Source organism: Heloderma suspectum, chromosome 1 (genome assembly GCF_057233095.1).
Source record: "Heloderma suspectum isolate Gila_16-S chromosome 1, 16-S_ref, whole genome shotgun sequence".
In the NCBI taxonomy this organism is placed as follows: Eukaryota; Metazoa; Chordata; class Lepidosauria; order Squamata; family Helodermatidae; genus Heloderma; species Heloderma suspectum.
Genome location: NC_139458.1, coordinates 214,465,746 through 214,492,004, shown reverse-complemented (window position 1 = coordinate 214,492,004; position 26,259 = coordinate 214,465,746). Strand labels below are relative to the sequence as shown.

At 44.3% G+C, this 26,259-nt stretch overlaps 1 protein-coding gene across 1 annotated transcript; it reads left to right on the top strand.

Annotated features, from left to right (window-relative positions):
- Positions 1-670: 670 nt before the first annotated feature.
- Positions 671-25,432, top strand: IDH1 (isocitrate dehydrogenase (NADP(+)) 1). Its single transcript, XM_084819096.1, has 9 exons — positions 671-871; positions 6,152-6,279; positions 10,497-10,788; positions 11,374-11,479; positions 17,075-17,252; positions 18,695-18,846; positions 22,608-22,748; positions 23,550-23,712; positions 24,606-25,432. Exons 2-9 carry the CDS (start codon positions 6,158-6,160, stop codon positions 24,697-24,699), a joined length of 1,248 nt encoding a protein of 415 aa, XP_084675222.1. The 5' UTR covers positions 671-871; positions 6,152-6,157; the 3' UTR covers positions 24,700-25,432.
- The last annotated feature ends 827 nt before the right edge of the window (positions 25,433-26,259 follow it).

Sequence of the window (26,259 nt, the reverse complement as noted above, 5' to 3'; positions counted from 1 at the left end):
CTCAGGCTTCCCCAACCACGAGAGCCGGTGCGGTGTAATCGTTAGAGAGTCGGACTGGAACTCCGGAGATCCGGGTTCTAGTCCCCACTCAGCCATGAAGCTCCCTTGACGACTTTGGGCCAGGCACTGACTCTCCGTGAGGATAAAATGGAGAAGAAGAGGAGCATGTAAGCCGTCTTGGGCTCGTTGCAAGAGAGAGAGAAAAGGCGGGATATAAGCGTAATAATAAATAGATCAAAATGATGGGAGGTGTAGTTCAAAGCATCTGGAGGGTACAGGGTTGGGGAGGGCTGTATGCACAGGGATGCACTGTCCTTGCAATATATAAACTCTCCTCCCCAATACACGCGCGCACACGAAATAATGACGTGCTTTTCCCCTCCTCCCCCTCTCCCCTGGCAGATCGCCATCCCCACCCGAGAAGCTTCTGCTCCGCTTCCCAACCTTCCCTTCCTCTTTCTCTCTCCCTCTGTCTCTTTCGTTCTTGCCAGCCTGCGTGGGAAGCGCGCATTGGCGAAGCGGTTTCCTCCCTTCTCCTCTCAATTGGGGAACGGGGTGGCAAAGGCGGGACTCCGGGTCCGGCCTTGGGGAGCCGAGTGTCCTCAAGAGCCGGAGGAGGCGTGGCCCGAGCCGTCTCGCTTTAAGGCAGCCCTTTCCCCCCCGTTGCAGAATTTGCAAGGTAACTGGCAACGACGGTGGCAGCGGCAGCACCACCAGCAGTTGCAGCGCCGCCGCCTTCACCGTTCCGGAGATCGGCTCTGAAGCCGGCAGCGCGATTAGCAGCGAGGCCAGCAGCAGCGGCACGGAGATCCGCAGGTTCTGTCACTGGAGACCACCTGAGTCGCTCAGTGATTTGTATCTACCCAGGCAGGTGAGTCGACTAGATCCCCAACTTCTTTTGTCTCCTTCCCTTCCTCGGGATCTGCTGCGTTCATGAGTGGGGGTGGGGGTTCCTCCTTTTCCGTTTCAGATCCCCGGCCAAAACAACGAAGAGTCTGGTGGCACCATAAGGGCTAACAAACGTGTTATGCATCTGAAGAAGAGGACTTCTGCCCGCGCAAGCTTATGCCATAATAAAAAAAATTAATCTTTAAGGTGACAAAAACTCCTTGTGGGTTTTGCTGCGAGGGCTAATACGGCTCCTGGAAATTCCTGGCAGTTAAGGATAACTTAACTAAGGAACTCAGTGTGTGTTTTTTAATATCGATTCTTATTTCTGTTATAATTTTCTCCCCCAGATTTTTCGTTTATATCTTTTGGTCCCCACCCTCCAAACTGTAAAAATCAAAATGGCTGTGAAAGCTATTCACAACTAGTTCAAACTGGACTAGGGTTTTCATATAATCTATCGGGGTCATTTAATGCAGATTACTTCCTTTATAACATCTCTAATAATGTTTTGTTCACACAGTCAGATGGCTAAAGCGTAGATTCCTCCCCCCCCCCTTCAGTTCAGTGCATCTTTATGTGTGGGGTGGTGGCTTACTTACAGAAGAGCCAATAGCTGGTAATTCTTCCAGAATAATTAACCCCGAATAAAACAGCATGACTTGAGATTGTATCAAAAAATTCTGTTCAAGTTGGTGAAATCTCAGTAGTGCTTCTTAACGGGGCTATCGATTCAGACAAGTCTCTGTCAGATATCTAAGTTGCACAGCATGAATACCAAGGTGTCCTACAACGATATTCCATCTAAATTGTGCCCTTGAAGGAATGGGTGTTCAAAAGAGTCCAACCAGCAGTTTTGTTTGGCCAGGGTGTGATTAAGACCTTGTCAAGACATCCCTCTGCCGTCCAACTAAAAAGGCCTTTTAAAGCCTTGAAGCACAAGGGTTGCATTATAATATCCTTTTGGTCTCTTTGGACATAATCTTTGTATGCAATCTGTTATTCTGCTATCTATATTTTATATCGGAACTTTGCAACATTTCTGTTTTCAAGCTGCTCCTAGACTTAAGGGGATTGTAGCATAGAAAGTAGTATCTATAGTATGGTGAGAAAATGATTACATTTGCTTGTTCCCTATCTTTTGCTATGCAATTTTTCAGCCAACTGTGTTAAATAAATGCTGTATCTCTTCAGTGGACTCTTCAGATTTTACTTTCAGTCATCATTAGGCATATGATTAGTCAGTTGTGTAATGCTTGGTGTGATTAAGTTAACTGTGATTATTTCAGTTTTTCCTCCACCTTCATTCCAATACATTTTTTTAAAATGTTTTGGGATTTTTCACAATTGTGTTCTGCCTGAAAATGTAAGTGGAAATCAAATTAAAGCAACCACATGATAAAATTCAAGATTGCAAATGAGGAAAGAGCTACTACTTATTTTTGAACCAAGACAACAACTCCATTCCCAAGGATAAATGTGTTTCAAAATCAGACCTTTCTCATAGCTGTTAGTTTTCTTTATCATGCCACTGAATCAAAATACTGAATCAGTAATTTGTTGATATGTGCAGAATTCCTATGCACTCCCATTTGACAGTCAATGCAGAAACTGTGTAGACGTCCTTGTTTCTCTGGGCTGGAAGAATGAATTGAGAACACAAAGTAGGGGAAAGGTGAAGAGACATCTGTGGAATCCGGAAAGGCTTGCAGGGAAAGGCAGTCCGTTGGCTCTACTAGAGATGGTCAAACAAAAACCTGCACTTGGAAAGAATGGCAGAAAGCTCTGAAGAAATGGAAGTGTCACTGAAGAAAACTGTCAGTTAACAAAGATTTTCAAGCTCTACTTGATTGTTCTGATGCAAAATAATTAAGAGCATAAGCCTATGCATGTTTAGACAGAAAAAAAGCCCTACAACTCCCAGCATTGACCAGGCAGTCATTTCTGTCTAAATATGCATAGGATTGCACCCTTAGGAAAGCAGTATTAACAGTTCTTTTCCTAAATGGATGAGCTCAGAAGCAGCTAACTACTATTTTCAAAACCAGCCTGTTGCTCCATGCACAGTATTTTTGTAAGGCAAAACACATCTTGCCTCGCATCTTGACAGTTCAGCAGCAGACAATCTTCTTTCATAAACGCTCGCATAAATATTTTGTAGAAATCTCATTGTGTCTATGGTGAACTCAGCATTTCCTGGCTAGTAATGATTCTTCTTCTCCTTTTCCTCAAACAGTCCTGAGTAGAGGGTGAATTTCAGAGTACTGGGTGTTGTGTGTTTAGTGTTCTCAGATACAAAAAGGAGTCCAGTGGTGTCATTTATTGAGGCATAAGCTTTTCTTGACTGGAGGCCATTTTATGCATGTGATGAACTAGGCTCTTGTAGCTTTTGCCTCAACAAATCCTTTGCTTTAAGGTACCATTTTTTGTTGCAGACTCTTATAGGCACCCCTCATATAGTGTGCCAGTTTTCCAGCTTCATATTTGTATCCATAAAATGGCACCCTTTGGGAACAAAGGTGCATGTTAACAGAAACTCGTTTTCATTTTTACACCTAGTCTGCTGGTACAGTACTATAACAATTTATCTCAAGTAGTTAAGACCTGTGTGGGCTTCCCATGTACCCCATATGTCTGAGTATTGGCCAGCCCTGCTTAGCTTCAGAGAGGCTATTGCATCAGGTGCCTGTAGGCCATCCTTTAGGGATCTTTTAGTAGTAATCCCAATAACCGCAGTCATGTTCGTACTGCACTCTGTAGGAGCTCTTTTAAAATTATATGAGTGGTGGTGCATGTACTCTTCTTTGTCCATTGCTGCATTTATGTATTCCAGTATGCGCAAACTCTCTAGGAGAAGGTACCCATTTCGAAACTAGTAAAATGCAAGTCATCGTGACTAGTTGTCAGGCAGGCCCATATATTGCCAGGAGCCCTGGAAAGATACTTGTGGTGGTGCATTTCTGTGTGCACAGAAATACGTTTGTGGGAGTGTCTCCTCCCATGCCAACCTGTCTGAATCTTTAGATTATCAGCCAACACCCTGCTCCAACTACTACCTCTGTCAGAGATAGAGTATGCTTTAATGAGAGGCAGGGTTTGGGGGGCAGTGTCGCCACAGTTGTGAGATGCTCTCCCTGAGGAGGTTTGCCTGGTGCCAACTCCGTTATCTTTTAGGCTAGAGGCTAAAACATTTTCTATTCAACCAGTCATTGATAATTCTAGCATCTGCCTAGGAACTGTCCCCCCCCCCCCCCGCTGCCACTTTTTAATGTTTTAATGTGCAGTGTTCAAGGGGAGGGGCTCTAGCTCAGTGGTAGAGCAACTGCTTTGCATGCAGAAGGCCCCAGGTTCAATCCCAGGCATCTCCTGGTAGGCCTGAATAAAATCCTGGCTGAAACCCTGGAGAGCTGCTGCCAGTCAGTGTTGACAATACTGGGCTAGATGGACCAACGGTCTGACTCAGTATAAGGCAGCTTCCTATGCTTTTATGTCTTGTTGTTTGTAATTTTGCAACCTACCTAGAAATCTTCAGATGTACAGAGGTACAGCAATGTTTTCAATAAAATAATGCTGTACCTTCCAGGGGCGGGGCGGCCCTCAGAGGAGCCTGGAGTGCCTCATGTTAAGGATGGGGGGAACATGTTCACTGTTCCCTCTCCCGGTAATCATGTGTAGAACCTAATGTGAGTCATCGAGAATCAAGCCTTTTCCAGTCTGTGAACCCCCTAAACTTGGGTCTACATGATCTGCGCGGGGTTCTGTTTTGCCTTTGTTTTTTGGCCCCAGCCAAATTGTGACCAAAAAAGCCAGAGCCCAGAAACTTACTTTGATTATATATGGATAACCCATATAGGACTTACGAGGCTGAATTCACACAGCATTCAGATATATATCTGCTAATCAATTGGGGCCAATTCACACCACTGCTTTCTTCTCTGTGTAACCAAACGCAGCCTGTCCTCAGCCATTTGTGGGGCTTCACAAGCGGAGAAGTGAAAGCATGAACTGGCATATATGTGGATATCTGGCAGCGATTTCTACATTTGTGGCAGCACTTTCCTCAGCAGTGAACATTTCCTGGGAGTTGCTTAGCTCTGGCTGTACTTGTATACAGCCCACCCAATGCTTCCAGTCCTCCACAAGTGTGCGTGCCGCATCACAGATTGGGACTAGTCACGTGGTCATGAAACGAATTCTGCAAATCTTTGTGAAGTGTAATTTTGGATCAATAATACCAGTTGCACTGAAGAAAAAACTGCCAAGTCATTGTTCTTTCATAACCGACAATAGTAACCAAATGCCTGCAGGGATTGTAAGTAAGGCATGGGATCTTTTAGAGCAGTGCTTTTGTTGACAGGGATCAAGGTGCAAGCAGGAGCCATCATTTTTTTTATTTGCTTCAGTGACTGGCTCTAAGTGAAGAGTGTCACTTTCAGAAAGCAAATATACAGCGCGACTCCCTTATAGTGCCTAAAGCAGTATGGGGGAGGAATAAATAATCTATGCTGGCTGTATCTTTCGTGTTGCAGTACCTATGTAACTCATAATTCTGCAAAGTAATCACATTGGACTCGTTCGTTTTACTTTCACCAGCCCTCTGGACTCTCAGAAGTTGTCTACTTGCATGAACAAGTAACATGTGCTTCATTTGGCACCAATGGAGACTTTTTTCTGTTTTTTAAGCCCCTGTGCGTGTTTAGATGGAGAATTTGAGGTAGGAAGAAGCGGCTGGGAGGGGAAGGTCTAAACCTCCCCTGACTTTCCAGATTGAGGCCCTGCATGCTTACTTGTAAAAAATAAAGTGGTTAAGGGCAGAATCCTATGCATGTTAGACAGAAAAAAAAGGCCTAGAACTCCCAGCATTCCCCAGCCAGCCATGCTGGCTAGGAAACACTGGGAGTTGTAGGCCTTTTCTCTGTCTAAACATGCATAGGATTGCACCCTAAACTGCATGCTTCATATTTAATGTATCATGTAATTTAGCCCTCAAAATGTGAATGGTTCTGTGAAGTGTCACTTTTGCCAGCTAGAGCAGCCCTCCCCAATCTTGTACCTCCAAGTAGGTTGGGCTACAACTCTCATGATCCTTAGCCATCAGGGACATTATCCCTGCTGGCTGGAGATCATGGAAGATGCAGTCCAATCCACCTGAAGGGTGCCAGTTTGGGGAAGGCAAAGCTAGAGGTGCATTTTTTCATCTATTAATGTTACCATAATCTGTATTGTTTAGTATGTTATGCATTCACATTCTTTTCCCCATTAGTTCACAATGTCTAAAAAAATCCGTGGAGGATCTGTCGTCGAGATGCAGGGGGACGAAATGACCCGTGTGATATGGGAGCAGATTAAGGAAAAGCTGATCTTTCCCTATGTGGATCTGGATGTCCACAGGTATGTGGGGACCTTACAAATCTTCAGTATTGTGGGGAAATTGCAATTCTATGTGTGTGTTTGTCCAGTGTTAGTTTTTGTATCCGAGAGAGTCTTGCTTGATAATTTTTTCCTCGCAGGGGCTATTCACACATTACCTTTCCTTACACCAGGATTAATCTCCATGTTCAGAAAAAATGTGTGCCTTATTATATTGTATAGATTATGTTATAAAGACAAATTCTCTAAGCACCTCATGACTGTCTCAGGGTTGGCGCCAGGCCCCAGTGTGCCCTTGGCACAGTGATGCTGATGGGTCACCGCTGAAACCCACTGCCACCACTGCTAAAGCCACCCAATCCCCTCCCCCCCTTTTTTTTTAACCTGGCACAGCAACTGCTCCTTCTCCTCATCAGTTGAACAGGAGCCCTGGCAAAGCACTGCAGCACCTGGCCAGCCAAGCAGAAGCCCCACACATATTTTTATTTATTTTTTTACTTATATTTTGAGTAACACTGATTTGAACCAGTGAGATGCTGCCTTTGGGGGGACTCAGGGCACAGGAGTGACTTGAAGACTGTCCTGTGCCCTCATTAGCGTGTCCCCCAAGGCAGGTTCAGATCACTGCTACTCAAAACGTAAGTTTTAAAAATTGTCTTTTAAAATGGGGCGTTGCAGGGTCTGCATGCTTGGCCATGGCGCTTCCCAGGTGGACAAGGAGGAAGAGGAGGAGAGCAGGAGCACAGATGGGCCCTTTTGAGTCCCTGGGCCCTTGGCAGCTGCCCACCCATGCCAATCCTTAATGTCAGGCCTGGACTGTCCCTTCACACTTGCACATTCTCACACCTGCATCTTTTGCTTTCCAAAATCTAGACCCTTCCCCAGCCGGGTGCCCTCCAGATGTTTTAGACTTCAACCCGTGTCAGCCCCGGCAGCATGGCCAATGCGCAGGAATGGCTGGTGGTTGTGGTCCAAAACATCTGGAGAGCACCAGGCTGGGGAAGGCTGGCCTAGCACATTAAATAGTTTGATAGTTTGTGAACTCTTGTAAGTGCCTAATGCAAAGTTCCTTTGAATAGGAATTCACATGCTGCTAAGTCTACTCTTCTCCTTAAAAACTCAGGGTGTAGGTAAGCTTGAAATAGTCAGAGGTTAGGAACCCGGCAACTCTTCTTCTTTGCAGTGCACTGTGCCCACAGCCAGGATCCTTGCAGGTGCTGTTCCAAGGCCCTGTCATTTTCATATATTTCAGACTGGTGTGCAGCTCTGCGAGTTAACTAGGCAAACTGAGTTGCCACCATTTTTTTCTGGCAGGGCTCCTATGCCTTTTAAAAACTCCACGACTGTCAGACATGTAATGGGCACAGTTCTTTCCATGGCTGCATCTCTGTGTTAGGGTAAGCTCCAGGTTTTAATGTTCCTATCTCTTCTGAAGCTTTTTAATGACATAGGAATGTCGCCAGAAAAAAAAAAGAAATGGCTAATCTATGGGCAGCTTCAAGTTTCCTTTTGATCTGCTCAGCCTTTTTTAGTCCATTAGCCCCCTCTCCAGCCCTTTGACCCATTCCTTGGTTCTGAAGAGCTCCACTGGATACCAACATTATGGCTACCCAGAAGGTTTTTTTCTCTTTTGATGCTGTCCACGCCTTGGCATGGTCTTCTAACTGTAAAGCTGCATCCTACTTGACTCTCTTCCCACTTCATTTAGTCCAGGACCTCCATAAACCAAGAGGACCTGCAGAAGTGGACTTGATGTGCTATTCCACAAGTTCTCAAGGCTGTTCACAGAGCACCATTGACAAAAGTACAGCAAGACCTTTAAAGTTGCACACTAAAACCAGGAGTCTGACATTTCCCCTACTTCTCTTGTACTTTTCTTTTTGTTCCGGATGCTTAGCTTCCCACCTAACAAGATGTACCACTTGCTAGTGCTGACACTGCCAAAACATAATCAGCATCTGATAACCTAGCTGGGCTAGCCACACCTACAAGATTGTGAGACACATTATCATTCTTAAAAAAAAAAATTATGTGGCAACACTTCTGTCCTGGCAGCAGCTGAGGTTCATATGTTGCTCTATATACAGTCTGGTATACAAATACATTTGATAACTCCATGAAATTACCACTTGTGTATAAAATAACTGCCTCTTACTTGGATATGATATGACACAAGTGGGGTTCTGCAACAAAATGTGGCAGTGTATCCCTCATGTGCATGTGTTATCTAGCTGGGAGGACTGAAAGACAAATGTTAGCATCAAAGAAAGGAGTCCCTACTCTAACCTGGGTTTTACTTCCTGTGCAATTTTTAAAACCATTTTTGATCACTTTAGAAGTACAAAGAGCATGCTGGATGTAGCCTGGGAGGATATTTGAGGGGACAATTTAAGTAGATCGACCTTTGCTGCAACCTGAGAGGTGTGGGGGATTTTTGACTGGAAATCCAAACCAGCCTTGGCCCCACCTGTGACCTGCATTATTAAGAGTGGGCTACATTGAAGGGCTGCCATAAGCTAATCTCTCTCAGCTTAGCCCCCCAAACTGCAATTGGGCATAAACAGTGAACTACACTGCAGAGTTGTTGTTTACAGCAGTATTTAATGCTGTAAGCCACCTTGGGAGGGCTTCTGCCCTGAAAGGTGGCCAAGAAATGTTTTAAATAACTAAAATAAATAAATTTACTATTCTCAACCCAACCTGCAATCTTGGGATAAGAACAATGGATAACATTGCAGGATTGTTGTAAACTACTCCTAGCTTCAGCCCAAGCTGCAGTAGGATTCTTATACCTCTGTACAACACTGTAGGGGTTTTTTTAAACCACTCAGATCTTGATGTGTAGTATTCAGTGTGAACTATACTACAGAGCAGGCATAGGCCACTCTCTCAACCACAGCCCCCTCCAACCCGCAATATTGGGACATAAACTGCATTTGCTTGGGAATTTGCATTAGTAGGGCTATTTTATACATGTAAGAGCAAAAACTCTTCTCTTTGCTGCTACCTTGTGGGGTGGGGTCGGTGGGATGGACACACTGGTGCCCAGTTCCAGCTACATTTAAATCTTGGATTTCTCCATTGATTTCTGTGGGTCTCTCTCCTTTTGCCCTGGGGACAATTACAAATAGTTTCTCATTGTGAATCAGGGAATTACCTATTGAGACAACTGGATTATTCTCTCTGTACCTTTATGTGCCTTTTGCTCACTTCTCTCAGAGGAGGAAAGGAGAGAAATGGAGTAAAGGACAACAGAGGTTCCTCTGAGCTCCTTGCTTTCTCTCTCTACTGAGAATTGAGGTATTGAGTCTCTCTTGCCAGCTGATGGGTAGCATTTTGAAGCATCACAGTTTTCATCTCTTTAAAGAAAGTATTACAATAATTCTAAGGTATATGACTGCATATTTGCTTATGAACAAATTACCTTTTCATTCAAAACAATGAAAAGGGAAAACAGTACTTAAGACAGAAATGAGAGACACCAGTACAAAGCATATTTTGCAAGAAGTTGCATAACATCAGACTCTTTTCTCTGTAACACAAAGAAAAGAATTCCTTTGGGCTTGAGAAGTTTCAGGTTTATCCAGCCATTTAGAGAGCCATATTTCATTTGTGGGTTTTCCATATTTATCCAGTCCCCACACTTGAAAATTCTAAGCAGCTATGGTGGAAAACCAGCTGGCAATGAGATTATTAAACCTTTATGCAAAGAGTTAGGAAAGCTATTCCAAAGGGCCATCTCAGGAACAGGATCAAAAGTTTGATAACTTTACTTAATTCCTAAAAAAAATCCTTGAACACAGGTCCACCACATATGAAACAGTGTACCATGATGTGACAGCCCCTCCATCAGTTCACAAAAGCTGGGTGTGGGTGTTAAAAAACCACCATATAAAATAGGAAATTGGCAGTTCAATCTCTAAACCATGATACTAACTTCTGGAGTTCTCTGTATGTAGTGTCATTCAAGAAATATCCATTCTTTTCTTCCCTGGGCATTTATGATCAGACCTTAGCACTCTGTGTAGGAAGTGGTAGACCTTTCTACCTTTGATAGCTGATCATTAAGCCAATAGGAGGTCATTTTAATTGTACTGTTTTCTCTCCTTTTTCTTCGATGATTTGAAATTTATTTCTCATCCTGAGCTTCAAGTGCATGATACAAATGTTTAGTAATCCTTTGGACAGACCCATAAGGCTGATCCAAGGGATCATGTTTTGGGGATCATGTTTTGCAGCTATGACTTGGGCATAGAGAATCGTGATGCAACCAGTGACAAGGTCACTGTGGAAGCTGCAGAAGCTATAAAGAAGTACAACGTAGGAATCAAGTGTGCCACGATCACCCCTGATGAGAAGAGGGTAGAAGAATTCAAGCTGAAGCAGATGTGGAAATCTCCCAATGGAACAATCCGAAACATTCTGGGGGGCACTGTCTTCCGGGAAGCCATCATCTGCAAAAACATTCCGCGACTAGTATCTGGGTGGACAAAGCCTATAATCATTGGCCGTCATGCTTATGGAGACCAGGTGAGTATCTCAGGCAGCATTTGGTGTTGATGGCTGTTACTCTTGCGGTCCCCCTATCAGATATTGGAAACTTTGTTGGATTAGAGCAGTGTAGCCCTATAGATGTTGCTGGACTGCAACTCCATCATCTCTTACCATTGGCTTTGATGGCCACAGCTAATGGGAGTTGTGGCCCTCCTGATGCTGTTAGACTACATGTTTCCCCCAACCTCACCCCCCAGATTAGAGAATGTATGCAACAGAAAGCAGAATGCAGTGACAGTGCACTGGATTAGTTGTCAAAAAGCATGTCTCTTACAGGTTTTAGATATGGTAGTTTGAAACAGATAGGTTGAGCTGCAGTTTTTGTTAATGATTAAAAAAGATTCTGACAGAGCTCAAACTGCAGCTGAGGTGACTGGCCTCAGTGTCAAAGGAATTTCAAGGGAGCGTTATTTGTCCCTTTTTCTCCCTCATAAAGGGGACCTCTGATCTAATATATACATGGTACATAATTCTGGTAGGGTATGTGTAGAAGGATGCCTACAGGTAACATGTCCCTCCATGACCAAAGCTGACATTTTGTTTGCTGTGCTTCTTTTGCAGTACAGAGCTACAGACTTCGTTGTTCCTGGCCCTGGAAAGGTGGAGATGATATACACACCGAAGGATGGAGGCAAACCTGTAACTTACTTGGTTCATAACTTTGAAAGTAGGTATTTGGAATTAAAAGAAGTGCTGATTATAAAGATATTTGAGTATGGAGAATAGGAGAGAGGTATATAAGAGAGAACAGTGAACAAATAAGATATCTTACTTATTTGTACAGATTAATATCTTAAGGGTATCTTACCCTTGTACAAATTAGACATTTGGAACTTAGGGATCTAATAATTAACCGATGGATCCAGATCTTAAACTAGGGATCAGTGGATTACGTGCCCGCCCCCCAGCCCCAACAAAGTACCAGTTGCTGCCAAGTGGCCAGTCTGGAGATGAAAATGCAAAAGGGCTAGTAACTATATGGCTATAGGGCTTGTTACCACTCCACTTTGTGGGACGGGAGACCCTAGCCTGCCACTCTCTCCTTCTCATTGAGGCCTTCCTATAAAACTAGTTGCTCTCTATGAACTATGGAAAAAGGCAGTGTTCCTGCTCTGTATATTTTGTTCTGCCAATCGTTACCACTGCGCTTATTATCTCCAACCCAGTTCTTTTATGCCAGAGGTGAGGGCACAGCCCAAGAATCCTGCTGATCCAAGATGGTTTTAGTGACGCAAAAATGCATGTGAAACCTTATTTGCTGCTTGCAAAACCTTCTTCCATGCTTGTGCAACCAGTTTGGATTTACAGATTTTCAAAGTCTCACTTCAAGGGGTGTCAGAATGAGCATCCCCACTGCTGCCTGCCAAAGTCCCCACCACAGCACTACCTGAGTTCCTGCTGCACCACCAGCTGCTGCCATGTTGCTCAAGCCGCTGCACCTGGCTGGATGCTTCATGGCCAGGCCAGCACCCTGCCAGGCCCTAAGTACCCCCTGTGGGTCATTTTCTCTTTTGTTTTGAAGTACAGCAGCTGCCACACTTCCAGCAAAAGAGGAAGCAAGTGGCAGCAGCTACCCAGCCAGGCAGTCCATGGCTGCCAGCATCCGGCTAGGCCGGAGCACTAGGCCAGGCAAGCAGCTGCCCACAGACTAAGGCTGGGCCACCTGGGGACCTTCCACAAGTCTCACCTGGCTAAGTCTCATGAGTTATTGCCAAGTCTTGACAGACTTCGCCAAGTCTCATGAGGAGACTTGGCAGAACGTCACAATACTTGGGGCAGTTTCTCTGTGGTGCTGCAGCACCTGTGGTAAGTAGTGGGTCCTGGCAGCACAAGGTATGCAGTGGGTGAGCAGTCTCAAGGAGCCAAGTAAGCTTGGGCCAGCTCTGTCCTTAGACAAGCTGCTCTCTCTCAGCCTAAACCCCATCACTGACCTACCTGGCATGGTTGTTCTGAGAATTGCTTAGGCAATGTATGTAGAATACTTTGAAGGCTCAAAGGGGTTTTTTTTGGTAAATGCTTAATAATAATAATGTTAAGTGCTCTTCAGTGGCTATTTGGTCCCTGTTTGAAGGCAGATGAGAAGTTCAAGCTCATTTCCCCCACCCCAGAATTAGGATCAAGTTCCTCATTACTCTGAATGAAGGGCCAAGAACATTATAGGTTGCGGAGAAAAGTTGCTGGGAGAATGTATGTGGAGTAACAGAGTCAATTTTGTTGCAGCCCTCAGTATAAGCAAGAGGCTTCATTCATTTTAACTGTGAATTAGACACCTTTCACCCACACTGTATCTGTATATTTGGTGTGGCTTTCCCCCCCTCAGTCTGAAATGTATGGTTGTATTAACTGATGTAGACATGTAATGAATGCTGTATTAAATACACATATACCATGCAGAAAGGAAAACAAAAAAGAATTGGTGGCTACAATACAGCCCTTAAAAGATCTCTGGGGATTTTTAACTATATTCACTCTCAGTTGTGTTATGGCTGTGAATGAACAGTTGTAGGCGGCATGCCAGCCTGCAGGCTGTGACAAGTGGAGACTGGTGCCTGGTTAGAATCTGTTCAGACATACTGAGTTTTTATTCTTAATTCCCAGCCAACATAACCATGCTTCACAATTCCTTGGTTGTATACCAGCCATTTTTTTTAAGGCTTAGAAAATCTCAAAGTAATCCTTACTGTAACCCTCTAAGGGAGGTCAGTATTATTCCCACGTATCAGTTTGGGCTGTACGAGAATAAAGGCTTGCCTAAGGCCACCCAGTAAGTTCAGTGGCTCAGTTGAGATTTGCAGTAAGGGAGCCATAAGCAAGACCCTTCTTAACCATTGATATATGTTCTCTGAAGGCATTTCAACAGGGACAACTATTTTTATAACAGAGTAGTGATCTAGTATCCAATGTTAACTTTGTCTACTCATGTTACAATGTTTATATATTAATGAAATGATTGCCACAACACACTCCTATTTCTGAAAATATTTATTTAAGATCCCTATTTTAATATGTGTAGCTATATCTCCAAAAATGAGATACATATCTTTTTCTTAAGAAAAAGGAGTACAGATATGCTAAGTATGAAGGATTGCTGGAGCAAATTCCAGCCTTCCTGGAAGGTAGGACCATCTGGAACTAATTCCAACTCTCCTGCAAAATAGGACTGGCCAAACCCAGCTTTCCAGTCCCCCAAAATACTCAGTAGCCAGCCTCCTAGGCCAGTAGGCACTGAAATTAGCACTGAGGTTATGCAGAAAAATCAGGTTTATTGAGGTAAAAATAAAGGGGTAGACAGAAAGGGAAGAATGGGAGGAGCAAGTTGCACAAGAGGGTACAAAGCCAAATTACTTAAACATACACAGACAGCCTTATAAACGCACACCCAAGCAAAATAATAAAGCTGTCTGGCCTATCCTTAACATACCTAAGCATGGGTCTCCCGAGAGAGCAACCAGCCATCAGCAGATCCAAGACCACCAAGACAAAGGGAGAGGCCATGTCTTTCCCTCAGCCCTCTTTTAAACCCCAGCCCTGGCAACCCAGGGCAGATTTTCCTTTAGCCAATCACCAGCTCAGCCCCTGAGTGGACCGCCCCTTGCCTCCAAGAGGCTGGAACTCCCCACCAAAACCAGCTGTTGTCACTCCCCAACTAACAGGGGCGGCGCCTGGCCTTGAGCAAAGGGCCGAGGAGCCTCTAGACAATGTACTATTCCAAGTGGTTGCATTAGACGGGGCAACACGGCCTAATCTTATGATGGAAAACAGGCTGTCATTCTTGACACTAAGCAAGTTGAAAATGTGTAATATTTATTTAAAACTTGTAATACCACCTAATTTTTGCCAGTTCTCCCCTGCTCCAGTCTATTCTTGATGGACCCTCAGGCGTAGACTTCCATGGGCCCAAGAGGCTGCAGGGGGAAGGGGAATCGGTGCAAGTCACCTCCCGCTTCTTCTGTTGGCAGAAGCATCTGCGAGCAGAACTCTGCTTAGGGGTTGCTCCTGCGAATAAGAGCGAACTCATGATTCTATGTGCAGAGGGCTTCCAGATGAGGCCAGGGTTTCTTTATTTTGCACTGTGGTATGGAGAAGCTGGAAAAAGGTGGGGTGTCCCCTGTTTTGTTTTTAAAAACTACTTTCCAAACTACTGGGGTAGTGTAAAGATTCCACCTCTCTCCTAAGCCCTCTGGCAAGCACTCAGGGCTTGGGAGAAAGGTGGAAGCTCGTCTAGGTGCCCAGAGATGTGGATAATGTAAGAAACAGTGAGAGAAATGGCTGGTGTTTCTTCTGTTGCCAAGGGGCAAGGGGCATTCACCCCTAGCGACCAGGTGAGTGGCAGTGCTGATGCTTGCAGATGATTGGACTCAGAGAGGATGATATGGGACAAGCCGATTCATGAAGTACCAGGGCCCCAAGTCATTTAGAGCTTTGAAATCAAGCAGGAACACTTTGAACTGAGCTGAACTGAGTTTGGAGCTCAGCTATAGAAGCTCTGTGCTCTGAATGAGCTGCCCTAGTTAGAATCCTTGCAACTGTTTTCTGTGCAGATTGTAGTTTCTGAACCTTCTTCAAGGCATCCCAACATATAAAGCGTTACAGTAATCCAGTCAGGAGGCAACCAGAGCATGGATGGCCACGGTTAGAACATATCTGTCTAGGAGAAGCTGTAGATGGCAAATCTGATAAAAGGCATTCTATGTCATTGAGGCTTCTTGGACCCCACCTTTCTAACCAGAAGGGCACTCAAGGTAGTTGAAATGAATCATGCACACACTTCCTCATAGAATCATAGAACAGTAGAGTTGGAAGGCCATCGAGTCCAACCCTTGCTCGATGCAGGAATCCAAGTCAGAGCATCCCTGACAGATGGCTGTCCTAATCAATCTGTGAACAGCCGATGCTCCTGAATCCAGCTTAAAGTTCTCAGAGCTGTATCTGAGCCATTGGAGTGTGTTATTCATCCGAACAAGACATTTGACAGCCACAAGTGTGAATTTATTTATTTGTGTGTTGCATTTATGTCCTACCTTTCCTCCAAGGAGCCCAAGCTGTACATGATCCGCCTCCTCTCCATTTTTTCCTCACAACAACCCTGTGAGGTAGGTTAGACAGAGAGTCATTGATTGGCCCAAAGTCACCCAGTGAGCTTCATGGATGAGTGGGGACTAGAACCCAGATTGTCCCAGTCCAACATTCTAACCACTACACCACACTGTCTCTCTGCCTTCTGGGCATCCTCCCTTGTCTTTAAAAGCTAATCCCAGAAGTAGCCCTTATCTGGTGACACCTTTACTTTACAATTAGAAAAGCATTTGCTAGATGTGAATGGGACTTGAGGAGGTCAGTTTTGCTGCACAGCCCCTTATTGAAACCAATTGGATATGCATAGCACACTCTGCTTTCTCTGGGACATTCAGCTTTAAGACAGCATACAATAGTTAACCTGATCCTCTTCTAATTTCAGCAGTGGGTGACATTTAGTGTTTTCTTAGGCCCAAAAGCAATAAGCGTATGAACAGACCAGCTTACTTTATTGCCATCTCTAGCTTTTTGTGGTGACTTGTTCTATGTAGATTTGGAAGCAGAAACTTATTCAATATGTGGCTCTCCTTGCAATGTTGGCCTTGAGCCAACTTTTCATAGCTTTGCACAGGACAAGTCATGGCTTTGGATAGGAATGAACATTCCTGTGGACATCAGAAGCCAGTTCAAGGGCACCCAGATAACCACCACAAATGTGGCTGCAAACGCACATCCAGCTGCACTTCTGCATCATCCACCTGTGTGTTGACCCATTCCCACATGCAGATTTCCCAACTGGGGCGAGGCAACTGTCTGTGCTGGAAAAGAGGGGACTGGGTTTTGCTGGCCGCAAACCTCAACAACTGGAAAAGGCTGAATTTAGCAAGCAAGCTTCTTTGACTTGCTTCTCTGATTTGTGCACTTCCCATCTTATTCTTTTTGTCTTGTTTTCAGTTTCCATGAAGCTCTAAGGGTGACTTTAGATGACCAAGTCATGAGGAAGTGTACACATGAGAAGGTCAGGATGTGGTTGCCTCTCATTCACAGTGCTACATTCACATGATGAGAAAAGCTACACTGATATTCACTGGTTTGGCTGTGTGAAATGGTTATTGCACAACATTTGGAAATGCTGTATGTGCCTGTTTGAGATAGTGTTCTATGTAATACTGTGCTACTCAAAAGCAGATGTTTTATTGTATCTGCATCCTATTTACTTTGCTCTTCCTCTCTTTCTGTGGTATAGGCTGTGGAGGTGTGGCTCTGGGAATGTACAACCTTGATCAGTCTATCAGGGACTTCGCCCACAGTTCTTTCCAGATGGCATTGTCTAAAGCCTGGCCCCTTTACATGAGCACCAAAAACACAATTTTGAAGAAATATGATGGGCGTTTTAAGGACATCTTTCAGGAGATCTATGAGAAGTAATAATATTTTGTTATGTGATACATTTTTATCCTGCAGGTATATCTCTGTTCAAAGAAGTATATCATTTCTCATTAGTTACAATAACTGGGGGTGAGGGTGTCTCTTGGGTCTAAAAATCTTGGGTCCAAAAAGTATTTCTCAAGGGTCTTAGTTTTTACTTTTTTTAAGTGAGGGGAAGCTGAACAGATTGTGCATCTTGCAGATCTTTTTTCTGTTAACTCCTTGAAAGCTGGGGGCAGGTGGAAGGAGGTATGAATTACTGGAGTTAGCGGGAAAACTGATTTTTGGATTTAAAATTGGGATTGTTCATAAACAACAACCAAATGAAAAATTCCAGTAAACAATGGGAGGCCCAAGAGCTTCTCCCAGCCTTCAAAGGCTCTTTGTCTAGCATCCATCAGAGACCCTGATCCCAAGGACACAACTCATTTCTTCAAAGCTGAGACACAGGCAAAGGGCTCTGTAGCTGTCATGACTGCATTGTGAACAGGAAAAGTAGTTTAGGAATTGTTTTCTCCTTGTTATGTATCTTAGCTGCTTGCCCCTGTGCACTAATCCAAGACAGAAGGAAGTGGTAGCGAGCAGCTAAGGGGCATTAAAAGGAAGGGGTTTGCTAAAGCCTCCCTTGTTGCTCCCATTGCAAAAGAGGGGTGCTGAAGAGCCCTTTGCTCATGGGTGAAGACAGATGCAGCTTTTTCTTCCTTTTCTTTTTGCAGGCTGCTCTGGGACTTCCCACACTGCATCCAGTGCAAACCTACTTTTCTTCTCCAATGTCAAACTTTGGGGGAAAGATAGTTGTGCAAGCTTCAAGCAGAAGCTGGCTGTGCATGGTGCTGATTGGCTGGTTCCCTGTGATGTCATCATGAAACCTCCCATGCTCCCAATTTCCATAGCAGTCTTGATTTTAAAGTTTTTTTCCTCTTTTAAAAAAAATAAAGCAAGGTGTTCAGTGGATGTATGAATATGTGAATGTTCAAGTCGTGCTTTTAAAACTAAACAGTTGGGTGGCTTGCCTGAAGCATGGGGGGATGGACAAGACTGACAGCTGAGCTAGCATTCAATTTGCTTCTGTGCACTTGTGGTTCATGGAAGACAGTCAATGGGTGGAGCCAGTGTCGGTTGCCCTTAGTCAGGCATTTCCGTGGCTGGAACATAAACTCTGTGAAATGTGCCCTGAAGTGGTGACAGCCAAGGCAGCACATTTATGAGAAACTACCCATAATGTGTAGGCCAAATGGGATTTTAAATTAAGATTGCAGTATATGCGTTGGAGGTATTTAAAGTACATTACCATTCTCTGTGGTAACTCATACAGGTTTTTCTCCACTCCCACTTTCTCTTTATGCAAGATGCAGGCCGCTTTCCCTTTCTTCTAAGGAGTTGCATATACTAGGCCTGTAATTACCACATCTAACATTCAGTTCTCTTTGCCCTCCAGAGAGTACAAGTCACAATTTGAAGCCAAAAAAATCTGGTATGAGCATCGGCTGATTGATGACATGGTAGCTCAAGCCCTAAAATCTGAGGGAGGGTTTATCTGGGCCTGCAAGAACTACGACGGTGACGTGCAGTCTGACTCAGTTGCGCAAGGTATGATCCACCTCTGTACTGTGCTGCTTTGCAGGATTAAGTTAGCCAGCTGCACACCTGTGTTAACCGGCATGCTGGCTGTGTAAGGAGAGGTTTAATTATTGTCAGAGCACCAGAATAGCCCTGGGAAATCAGACCAAGTGTTTGTCAAGACCCGTGTCTTGCTTCCAAGAGTGGCCAGTGGGCAGGGAAGCCCACAAGTAGGGTAAGAAGGCAACAGCCCCCTCCCCAATAACATTTGATGGCTTCTGAACATGGAGGTCTCACTTTTTTTACAAAATACCACCAGTAAATCTAAAATATCATGGGCTATTCATTCTATGTCAGGGCTTGATTGCCATAAGCCCCACCCATCAACGTGAGATTTCTATACCCAATTCTCCTTGAAGTACCTGGTGTAAAGCACATTGGCCTGTGATATGTTTCATATGCAGGAGGTGTCTAGTGAAACCATAATGAGCTCCTAGCATAGTCCATAGTCTTTTGATAGACAAACCCTCATAAAAATTATATATGAGAAGGCATAACTGTGGTGTGTGTGTTTGCAGCATAGTGGTCCTGTGTGATGACTTAGGTAGGGATGAATTGTTCTGGGCCTGTCTCTTCAAATCTAAAGGTAGCATTTATCTCTTAAGGGATGCCATAAGGCCATGTCTGCTAAGTAAGAAAATAGAAAACTAGGAGGAGATAATTTTTATTAGATGAGCATTCTTAGCAGCAGAATGTGCAGGCATTCAAGTTTCATAGAATTTGTTAAAGAGAAAGATAGATAAATCCTTTGTAAATATACAAAGCAAGTTTGTTGGCTGATGCAGATTATTGCAGTCACCTCAGCTAGATAATGATCTGCAGTTGCAATACGTTTTAGCACAACAAATGTGCTGAGTGATACAATGCATCACCCAGGAGGGAGCTGCAACACATTCTCTTTTTTATTTATTTAAATGGTGTATATACCGCTTGATATATAAAGTATCCGGTAGTATATAAACTATTACAAAGACTCTTGTTCAGAGGGCTCTACTGGGCAAAATCCAGTGGGGTGCTTACTCCCCCACCCCGATTCTTTCCCCCAGATTCTCTTCTGCAAACTGTGGGTGTCGCAAATTGTGTTGCGTAAGCAGGACACACCACTTACTGCAGGGAGATTTAGCACTTCCTAAAGGAAGCCTGAAAACAAGTGGAAATGCTTGTTTCTGGAAGGAGGCAGGTTGACAGAGCTCTTCTGTGAGCTCTGCCGACTCGTCTCCTTCCACAAACGAGTGTTTCCGCTCGTTTCAGGTTGCCCCAGAAGTGCTAAATCACCGTTGTGCAAGCAGTAGGGGCTACTTGCGCAAGGAAATTGGTAGGGCGTACGAGAATCCGCAGGGACATAAGCGTCCTGTTGGATTCTGCCCAATCTTTAGTACAATAAGAAACCCATATACTAGTACTATATATGGCAGATCCAGCTGTGCCAGCAGTGTGTTACTTCCAAATATGCTAGTATTGGATGGCTTGTCACCCTAGAGATCTTGCCAACCACACTGGCACAGATCATCACGGAAGCAAGGATGGCCAGAGGCCAACAGAGGGAAAGAACTGTTACTCAGACTTGCTGCAGTTGTGTAGCTATTATATCTTATCTGCACTTGAAATTTCTGTCAGTGGTAACTTTTTTTCCAATGACTACTGATCTCAAGCCAGCTGTGAGCATAAGACAACAATCTGACAGCTGGGCTGCCATTTGAAGCAGTAAACCATGGCTGGAATCACTAACATATTTAAACATTTCAAACAAATTGAAATCTTCTGTAGTGTGCACTATGTAAAGTGTAATGGCAGTGTGGCGCGTGAGTGGGACTGTAGCTTTCTTGATGTGAATTAGGAAAGTGCTGTTGGAAGGTGAGAGACATGGTTCTAAAGACAGCTGCTTGGGGTCTGTCTTGAATAATGTTGTGCCTTCTCCCAAACGCATGTGGTCTGTAATAGCAAGTAAAATCTAGGATACCTAGGACTGCTGGGGAAGCAAAACTGGCCTCACAAAGCTATGTGCTTGGGAGGAAGGCAACATTTTCAGGGAATGAAGATGATATGGCTGGGAGGAAGAGTTAGCAGCAAAATCTAATTAAGGAGCTGGCCTTGCCCGAAAAATGAGGGACTACTATATGTAGCTAACATTAGGATGAATTGTCATGCAATTACTGTGCAGTCTTATGGCAATTCCAATGCCCAATGGATATGATATGCAAGGGAGAAGCTTACAGAACTCCTAAGAGTGGCTTCTACATAGCTTTTATCAGGTGCCTACCTGGGGAAGTTGTTGGTACATAACAACTCCCATCAGCCCTAGCCAGCATAGCCAGTTGTTAGGGATGATGGGAGTTGAAGTCCAACTATATCTGGAGCACCACCTGTTGCCCAACCCTGCTGTAGGCCATAATCTTGTAGTTGCACTAGCTTTATGGGAATAATAATGCGCCATGTCCAGTTTCACCAGTGGATAAACCTCTCATGAGACCTGAAATTGATGCAAATTCAGACAGGGACATTTAACCTTATATGTACCTCCTTTTCCCTCATAGTGGCGGTGGTGTTCCCTTGGGTTGGTCTTCCATTTCTGACTGGATCTGAGGGCTGCTTTACATGGTACTTCTTCCAAAAGAAGTATTAATGCTGGGGGGGGGGGGAATACATCAATATTGTAATTATGTAAGCAGTAGAAAACTTCTAAGAGTACCTGAACTAGAGATCTATTATCAGTTTCCATGTACCAAATTAGTTAGCAAGCGCCTGGCACATGTATTTTGGTCCAAAATAGATACGTGTTCTGCCACCCATACTTTGTACTGTAGACCTTTTTTCATACTTTTTTTGGAAAAGGTCACATGATGCAATCCTGACTTGAGAAATTTAGAAGTCAAAGGATAGTGGAAAATAAAATGTACACTTAACCCTAGGGGACAAGGGGGTCTGGAAAGAAGTCGAGTCTTGTTGCTTCGCTTACTCCATGATAGGAGGACCAATGGCTAGAATTTCTGGATAATCGTCTGCTCAAAACGATCTGATGCATGTGACACTTGAAGCTTCCTTACATTATATGCTATGTGCACAAACTGTAAACTGAGTAGCAAGTGGTTCTGTCCTGGTGTTACAGATGCCAACATGGATATATTTGGAGGTGTGGGGGGACCTTTTCTGACTGAACTTCAGTTTGAATGCATTTTGACTCATTCAGTAAATAGGAGGCACTATCCACCCACAAAAGGTGAACACTTTAGGTCCCACTGATTTCAGTGGGAGAGAGTGAAGTCTATGCTTAGTCCATAACTGTGGCTGGATTGTCCCCTATATTTGAAAAACAATGATGATCCACCCATGGCTGGAAACTATGTTATGTCAAAGGGATTTATCTCCAAATTACTTGACATCTAAACAGCATCTGAGGGTAAAAACATGCAGTTGGTTGATTTGAGGATGGTTTTCCCCAACAGCCTTCATATGTACGAGATAGAAATTAGAGGGAAAGAAAAGGGGGTTATTTTTCCCTCCCTGTCTGCCAATCCATAGCCTAGGACAGGGGTGGGCAGCTTGTGGCCCTCCAGATGTTTTGGCCTACAACTCCCATGATCCTTCACCATTGGCTGTGCTGGCTAGGGCTGATGGGAGATGTAGGCCAAAATATCTGGAGGGCCACCAGTTGCCCACCCCTGGCCTAGAGGAATATGCAAACAAGTCAGGTTTTCAAAGACTGCCATCACTCAGATTGTTCTCCTGTCCAGGTTATGGATCTTTGGGGATGATGACCAGTGTCCTAATATGCCCAGATGGGAAAACTGTTGAAGCTGAGGCTGCTCATGGAACAGTGACCCGTCACTATCGCCTGCACCAGAAAGGTCAAGAAACCTCCACTAACCCCATTGGTAAGCGGCTTCCAACTCTAGCAAGAGAACGTTTATGTTTAAACATCATGGCATAATCCCAAGAAACTTCCCATAATCCCTGGGAAGAACCGTCTTGTTCGTGTAACTTTCGTGAAATTCTGTGGTGCCGTATGTATTCCTGCAAGGCATCATATCCCATGTGAGACACGAAGGAATGAATTTGTATTCTGTGGACATGTCAGATTGCAAAGTAACTCTGTGGGGTGCTTGCATTGTGGCTTGCACTGCACAGATGAACATAGTGTGTGGAGTTCAAAGGTAGAGACCTAACCTGCTTCCAGGGATAAAATCATCTGTCATTCTACATAACTTATACAGCAATACCTCCACAGTGGCAAACCAGCACACACCTATGACAGGTGTTCTTTCAAGAGGAAGAAAAGCATTGCAGGAGAAGCACCGGCCTTCCAGTCTGTGAAAGCTGACTCACGGCATCAGTCTTTTAAATAAAAGTAGTGCGAAGTAGTGTTAATCTTATAATAATATAAGAGGCAAGGGATTCCTAAATACAGGGAGTATGGTAGCTGAGGACTATTATGGCTGTGTGCCAGCAGGCCAGCTGCTACAGACTGGTGAGGAACAAAGAATCACAAGGGAGAGGCTAAGTGGGTAATTCACTTCAAGGAATGTGATCAACAGCTGAAATCCAAATTCAGATTGCTAGTTCGGGGGGGGGGGGGGGGAGAACTGGTGTGGGTAATACACTGCTGAAATAATGATCATCTGTAACAGCTGAATCCATTAATCTCTATTTCTCCCTACCCCTGCCACCTTTCCTAGCATCCATCTTTGCTTGGACTAGAGGTTTAGCTCACAGAGCAAAGTTAGATAACAACACAGAGCTCAAAAACTTCGCTTCCGCCTTGGAGGATGTTTGTGTAGAGACCATTGAAGCTGGTTTTATGACAAAAGATCTGTCTGCTTGTATCAAAGGGCTACCTAAGTAAGTATGCAGGCCTAGGAGATGCATGGAAACTCCAGAAACTGTGAAAGTGTTGAATAATAATATATAATTTTTCTACAAAGGAGCGAAACTATATTAAGGAAAACTGGATTTTTAAAAAGGAATTCAATTAGTTCATAAAAAATACACTGTACCTTTTTAATCTAAATAGCTTGTGTGGTTGTTGCTTAGACCTAACTTCTGTTCCCGGTCAAAATATATATTATGCCCTGGCTATCCTATTGTAGAATTTGCTTTACAATAAAGGTAGTCGCAGAAGACAAGCAGTCGCAAGGATTAAAAATAGAACTACGAAGTCTCTGGTAAAATCTGATTGTAATATTTTAAGTCAGAGTTTGCCAGAGTCATAGCAGCCCATCTTTTCTCTGCAGATTGTGAAAGACTTAGGATGCAATCCTATGTGGCTGGCTGGGGCATGCTGGGAGCTGCAGGACTTTTTTCTGTCTAAACACGCATAGGATTGCACCCTTACATTTATATCACATGCTAAAGTCACCACACAGGGTGTGAGTGAAGATGTATTAAAGTACCTTCTCATCACCATAAGTACTGGAAAGGAATTATTCCTTTCATGCTTTTATTCTTTAGCTACAGAAAATGTGACCTCAGACTGCTATTAAATCGAAGGAAGCGTAATCCAAGAATTCCCTGCCCCACAGTGGCCATTAAAAGAGAATCAGCCAGAATAAAGCATTGTCTTATGCAAAAAACAAAAGATCCCACTTGTGAACAAGTATGAAGCAGGAAGAAACTTTGTTCCACCCCAGTCCCTGGGGCTTGACTCCCATCAGAACTGCAAAGCTAGCTAAATTCATAGAGCCCTTTTAAACCTAACATTCATACCCTTGTTTTGCTTTTCTTTTTCATCTCAGTGTGAAACGCTCTGACTACCTGAGCACATTTGAGTTCATGGATAAACTTGCTGAAAACTTGAAGACAAAACTATCTTCCCAGCCAAGACTTTAAGAAAAGGCCTCAGAATTGCTCTGGAGAGGAGGTTGCCTACCTGATGAATGAATGAATCACACTCATGTAGTGCAGCCCTTCAAAATATGAGAAGAAATCAACCCCAAAATAGAAACATGTCCAGACTCTCTCACCCCTTAGGTTTTGGGTGGTTTTCTATATTGGGGGGGGGGGGGAGGCACACAGCGCAGGCTTGATGGCTGCCTCTGTGAATGGAGCGGTTGTCCCTCTCGTCAGCCACCCCACCCTCAAGGGATAAACACATTCAGGGGGTGAGAATTAGTTCTACAGGGAACATTTTAAATAATGAAGCAGGTTTTGTTTTCTAACTGGCTATAGACCCTCTCTGGACTATGTAAGCAATGCAGAAGATTCTCCTAAGAAACCATCATAATGAATGAAGTTTGAAACCTGAATATAGCCTGATATAGGCAAGGTGCGTAAGAGGATTTTATTTACCAGGGAGAAATTCTTAATGGAAGCTTTGTCATGGTACAGTAGGGCAAAGGCATTCCTTTTGTTTCTGTACGTCTGGTAGCTGAGCTGAAGTACAGGAATGATTTGTCTCCTGCTTCCAGGTGTATGTTACAGTGCAGGTCTTCAAATTGTCTTTCATCAGCCATTTGAACATTTTTTTTTCCTATCTCTTGGGAATCAAATACTGTCCCATCCATTCTAGTTTGTTTTTAGAAGAGGAGGGGATATTTTGCTTGAATAAACGACCAATATCCATTCCTGTGTGTCCTCTTATCTATGACGGGTAAGGAGACAACCCAGTAAGCAGCTGTTCATTTTGCACACTCATCCTACCACTTGAATTGGGTGTGGGGTATTCAGCTGGAGGAGAACAAGGCAACTTGTAGTCTAGTGTGTGGCCTGAAAGGGATCAATACAAAGCAGACGTGACGAAACTCAGGCCCCGGGGCCAAATCCTACACTCCTGGTCTCCATAGATGGCCATGCCCCACCCCCCATTCCCCCAACCCACAGATCGCTGGGTGGTTTCCCAGCTTTTGTGCAGTTCCCCCCCGCCCCATTCTGAACGGTTGAAACACCTCTCCTAAGGCATAACGACTGGCAGTAAGAGATTCAAGCTACAACATGCTGGACTTTCGGCCTCACCCCTTTTGCCACACCCCCTTTGCATTCACCCTGCCCACTGCTGGAATGCAGTGGGCTTCTCCAAAGTTGAATTCAGGCCTTGGACTGACGGATGGAGAGCGTCTGTACATTAAGGAAATAACCCGCATGCTTCTTGTGGAGGTTTTCCGCGTTTACCATGGGCTCCTTAGACTGCAACCCAGGGCAATCACATGATTGAAAATTGAAAACTTCCCCTCTCGGAAATGTAGGGATGGGGGGGAATTCCACCATGGACCCCAATGAGGCTGGATTCCAAGAATCCGGCCCCATTGGGGCCCATGGTGGAACGCAGCACTCACCTCCGCCTCCCCCCAGGATCTGTCCGGGTCAGATCTATCTGTGTGTGGATCCTGCGGAGCCGGCCACCTGCTCCGCATCGCTGGCGAATGTCGATAAGACCTGCAGTTATTGCCGAAG